The sequence below is a fragment of the Argopecten irradians genome, chromosome 7, assembly GCF_041381155.1.
Source record: "Argopecten irradians isolate NY chromosome 7, Ai_NY, whole genome shotgun sequence".
Taxonomy (NCBI): Eukaryota; Metazoa; Mollusca; class Bivalvia; order Pectinida; family Pectinidae; genus Argopecten; species Argopecten irradians.
Window position 1 is genome coordinate 36,498,745 of NC_091140.1, and position 5,271 is coordinate 36,504,015.

Here is a 5,271-nt window from a genome sequence, read left to right on the forward strand (position 1 = left end):
ATTTAGTCATTAAATTTAAATGTTAACGTTCGTAAACTATATCATATACCTTTTTTAATGTTGAATGCTTCCTTAACAATATCGAACTTCATTTCCACCTCGTTGCAATGGTAAACAGAAGGGAATCCCGGGTCTAAATGATCCCAACTATTCGTTGATTACATTGACCAATCAAAGCTCACAAGGTCAGGATCTGGACCAAAATAGTCAATCTCTCCCAGGGTGCATTGCGGAAATTTCAAGATTCTTGAAACACGTATTTCGGACACAGACTAAATTCTTTGATACCTATTGTAAGTTTCCTTATGTATCATTTTCACGTAAACGACAGTCAGTTCTGACTTTATATTCAATATGAAACTAAACAATAATGGGTTCCCTTGTAGATACACTATATTTACTTGTAGATAAATAGTCATGATTTGCATACAACGTTCGCTGTCTCAAAAACAATCACTGTGACGTCATATATAAAGGAGCCCAATGTATTAAACAATCGTCATGACGTAATATTCTTTGACCCGAGGTCAACAGACGGCCAGCCTAAGAGCCAATTTGATTAAAATACAGATCCTTAGTATCACTGTGTTGAATTAGAGGATCTGACAACATCCCATAAGGGGTCATGTCTAGGTGACCTTTGGAGATGGCCAATCAAATTGCTGCCTAGAAAATCTTGAAGATAAATTTCATCTGAACATGACCCATTATGGGGTGTTGTCAGATCCTCTATTGAACGGAGTGGTTATAATTATCTGTATTTCAATGAAATTGGTCTATGAGCCGTTGATAGAGATGAAAGTGGGGACCGCAATGAACCCTGGGAGAGATTGCAAAATGGTGGCCCTAGTCTGTCTTAGTATTTATAAACGCAGTCTAGCGGAGAGAATTGGTTCTAAGGTAGGTAATTCAGTCTTACTGCAAATTAAGATTTATATGCATGGATCGCTGTTCCAATACCGGTAATACCCTTATACAAAAATTGACGCCCTAGTTGAAATAGCGCTTCAAAGACAGTGTGAAAATCACTAAAATAAACATAAGCACGTTTATAATATTATGGCGTTATCCAAGGATTGTTATGTTGTAGAAGTATATATCTAGTATTGTAAAGGTTCTGTAGACTTTAGTATGGCGATAGTCATCATTCACGGCTCCAGTGTGGTGTATGTAAATAACGGTTAGATGTTATATGACGTTTCACATGCTGAATTGTGATAATCAACCCAACACGGGTAATCGTGCCAACCGAAAAGGTCGATGGCGGCACAGTCTTCATTGCCCGAGCTATTAGGTTCGCCATTGTACCATCCGGTGAATGACACGGGGTCCCCAGGTCCCCAAACCCATTCCCCCTCCACATCCTTGTCATTGGCTCTAATCCACACTCTCCCCAAACCTGTGAAATAGTAGGTATGTATACCATCAATGTATATCTCCACATTTTTATGAATACATGGGAAAAGTTTATTTTCTAAACATAATACTAGTTCGTTGGTTTGTAGTAGACGACTTACTCTCATATTTATTTTTTTTCTTTCATTACTAAATCTGGCTTTCTGATTGGCCAATTCTTTTTTGCATACCACTATGAAAAAAAAAATAGAATGGCGCGAAACCCCAATTTTACAATGATGTCACAATAGAAACAATGACGTTGTGTATTGATTTGAGAAAATTATTTGAAAAACCAATTTAATCTTATTTTAACACGTATTTTATTTCATCAAAAAGTCTAAATCATTGATTATAAGTATTGATGTCACTTTTTTAAAGATTCCAACGGGGTAAGAAAAATAATTTTGTTTGTAAACGTTTGTAAGAATCTGCGACGCTGATTCACAGTTTCCAAACAAAATTGTTTTCATACCCCGGAGAAATAAAAAAAAAAAAAAAGATAGTCTCTCGTGACCCTTGCGCGGTGGCCTTTATGGGACTTTACAGGTGAATGTTTTCCCTTTTTTTCTGTGCTATTATCGCGAAAATAGCATCAAACCGAAATCTAGGTGCAAAATGTTTTCATAAATGGCATTTGTTATCACCTACTATCCAAATTGTGTCAGGTTCGGATGCTACCGGCCGTCGAAAAGATATGAAATTTATTTCAGACGAGGAAGTTATATTTCAAAGGCTAATCTGTTACTTTTTAATAATAACTCCCACGAAATTAACTCCATATTAAACACTCATAATTAATTATTGGTAAACTTACCCCGTCTTGAAATGAGAGATCTGAGGAAGGAATCGACCTCTTCATTGTCAACCCTGATAAGCTCGGCATCAATGCCCTCACAAAGTTCCTTTTTGGGGATAAAGTAATTAAGGTTATTTGTATAATCATTAAATCGAATAGCAGTAATAAAAATGAGTTGCATTAAACCATTCATTTACTTTACAATGTCTCGTACAACCCATAAGGGTTAAAAAAAAACCCACAATAATTGCTACAGTTGTAGTATTTTAATAACTTATTGAACTACTAGTATGTACTTGTAAACAGTTTAAATGCAGCAAATATCAATCTAAAATCAATAAAGGTCCTTTTAACACAACAATATAAAAATAATGACACTAGTTACGTTTTATATTTCAATTTTTCGTATAAGAATGCAAATTTCTAATTTGATTTGTGTTACAATAACATTGAAGTTAGTTGGTTTCTTTTATCTATTAATTATTTGATCACCTAAGTATGTATTTTATTATCTTTTTATTGTTTATTTTTACTAACTCCTCCTCCTTCTGAAACATCGTCACTTTTCTTTTGTTGAGATATGACATCTTTTGATCACTATTTCTTTCCATTTAAATATCAATCTTTGTTGTTGTTGTTATTATTATTTGTTCAAACCTGGTATTCAACAAAATAACGAAATACGTACGGCATTTTCATCCAGAGGTCTTGTACTATCAAAATAGTAGCATTTACCGTTGAAAGGAACCCATTCGTCAGAAGGACATACGTCTAGAATGATGAAAAAGAAGAAGTTACACAGACAGCACTACCTAAACACATTCTAATCTTCCCTTCGTTTCTCTCCGTGACTTCTAAATAGGTTGCTGATGGTGGTAAGACTCTATAATAATAAAAACAGATTCCGTCTTTCCAAGGCACAGTATTTGTGTTGCCTTACTTTGTAGTTTTTGCTTGTGTTCATTTGGAAGTGTATATCATGTTTTATTCAGTCAAGGTCAGTTATAAATATCATTGGTAGATCGTATTATCTGATTATCTCTTCTTGATGTATTTTGTCTCATGCAATTTTATGGTAAGCACTGGTGCTCATGAAGTTATGTATTCCAAATCGTGCTCAAGCATTAAGACACAACGAAAAGACAAATGTTGATGGATAGGTATTGTAGAACTTTGCCTTGGATATATGGATATCAGATCAATTGTGTACTAGCAACATGACTAAATTTACCTAGATCATGGTGACAAGTGTGATCTCCAATCTTCATATCTACACAAACTTCCGCATCTGAGCAATTGTGCTGGAAACAGCCAACATCCCCCATCTGTAACCGCGAAATATCAACACATGTAAGAATTCAGTAGAACTACATGAATTCAAATCACGAAATTTAATTAAAAGAAATATATCGCTAGGCATTAACTCACGAAACTTACGCTTGTTTTTTTTCAGGTTTAACTCTTCTGATTAAAATAAATTATGTGTAAGAAATGTGATCTCATATTGGGAATCAGGACAGTGTTAGTATAGTGACTAGCAGAAGGAGATTATTCCTAGTTACTGGACCATTCCCTACATATAAACTAGCACATATTGTTCTCTCTTAAGGCAACCTATATTTCCGAAACACCCTCCACCCCCCACCCCACCCCCCTCAAAAAAAAAAAAAAAAAAAAAAAACATCAAAAAACTCTTAAAACTATTAATTACATTAGAAAGTATTTACTGATGGCCTAAGATGAGGTTACAACATCAAAGAAATGAAAGGACCCCTGTATCTAAATTTTACACCTAAATAGAAAAGTTTGAAACTACACGGGTATACATGGAATTAAATATGTAATGTTATTTATATTTTATGATTGATATACAATGTGATGGTTGACCATGCAATGACACCTTTTCTTGAATCATTATAATTTGTCCAATGAAATACGTCACAAAAGCAGTGATATGGTAGACTTACCTGTGCATTGTCTACATCTAATAGTGACGTCATGGTTCCTTCTTCAGCATATACCATCATCAGATCACAGGTAAGCTGTTCACTGTTGTGGTGGATTTTCTTACACATTCGGTATCGCTTACACAACCTCATACACTGTGCCACCCCAATGGTTTCCAAGTGAAGAAATGGTTTGTGATATACATTGGGGTCCAGGTCGACGTGTATATAACTCGTACAAAGGCTTAATACAGTGGAGAGAAAAAGTGATGCCAACAAAATGACAAAAGCTAGTAAACCTCCGAACATGATCTTACCGGAATGTCAATTAACAAGTGAAATATGAAATCCAAAGTCTCATATTTGATATTTTCATTAGTGTATTAAGGCTATCGCTCACATACTACCGAGTCCCTTCAAAGTCATGTATCATCTACCTTAGACATCTGCAATGCTAGCTTGGTATACCTTAATCTACGTAGTAACTGATCAGCAAACCTAATTGAACCTGTCTTCTAAAATGAATAATGAATTCACTCTTAATGTGTGGAAGCAAATGGTAGATTTATCATCTCTAATAATCATATACTTGAGCACTTTGAGTACTTTGAAGTGGTTTGCCACACATTGGAAAGATCGTAAAAAGCTACTAAAATATTGTTACGTATATGTAATTAGTGATTAATTAGTCAGAAAGACCGTTACAGTTCCTTTTTGTTTTCTCATCATATGTTATATGTTTTATGTCAGGGTCCCGAACTCGTCAGTAGGGGGTCAATGAGGTCAAGCAAAGGTCAAAACTGACATTTACGTTAGAAATGTTTTGGAGATTGGATGTGAAAAGCACGCTCTCAGTCACATATAATAACGAAGCCGATATATGACTTCAAAAATCGCAATTTGGATTTTGTTCTGTAGAATTTATCAGTGCCTTTAAACCTAGATGTTCATTATTGAGTTATCGCACATAAAATGTTTGTTCGATATGTTACGAAAACATTCAAGGTCAAGATTACAGACGTATAAAAACAACAATTTTCTCTTTAAATGTTCATAACTTCATAACAATACCGTAACGTACCGGGCGGAGTTGTTACCAAGATATACTTAGTCCCTGTTTGAATAGCTAAC

General features: G+C 34.8%; 1 protein-coding gene across 1 annotated transcript; it reads right to left on the reverse strand.

Moving 5' to 3' along the window:
- Positions 1-1,098: 1,098 nt before the first annotated feature.
- Positions 1,099-4,095, reverse strand: LOC138326925 (C-type lectin domain family 4 member M-like). The gene is made up of 4 exons (XM_069272900.1): positions 3,426-4,095; positions 2,883-2,965; positions 2,213-2,300; positions 1,099-1,399 (listed from the first exon to the last, which is right to left on the reverse strand). The coding sequence occupies exons 1-4, from the start codon at positions 3,517-3,519 to the stop codon at positions 1,182-1,184; spliced, it is 483 nt and encodes a 160-aa protein (XP_069129001.1). The 5' UTR covers positions 3,520-4,095; the 3' UTR covers positions 1,099-1,181.
- Between the last annotated feature and the right edge of the window lie 1,176 nt (positions 4,096-5,271).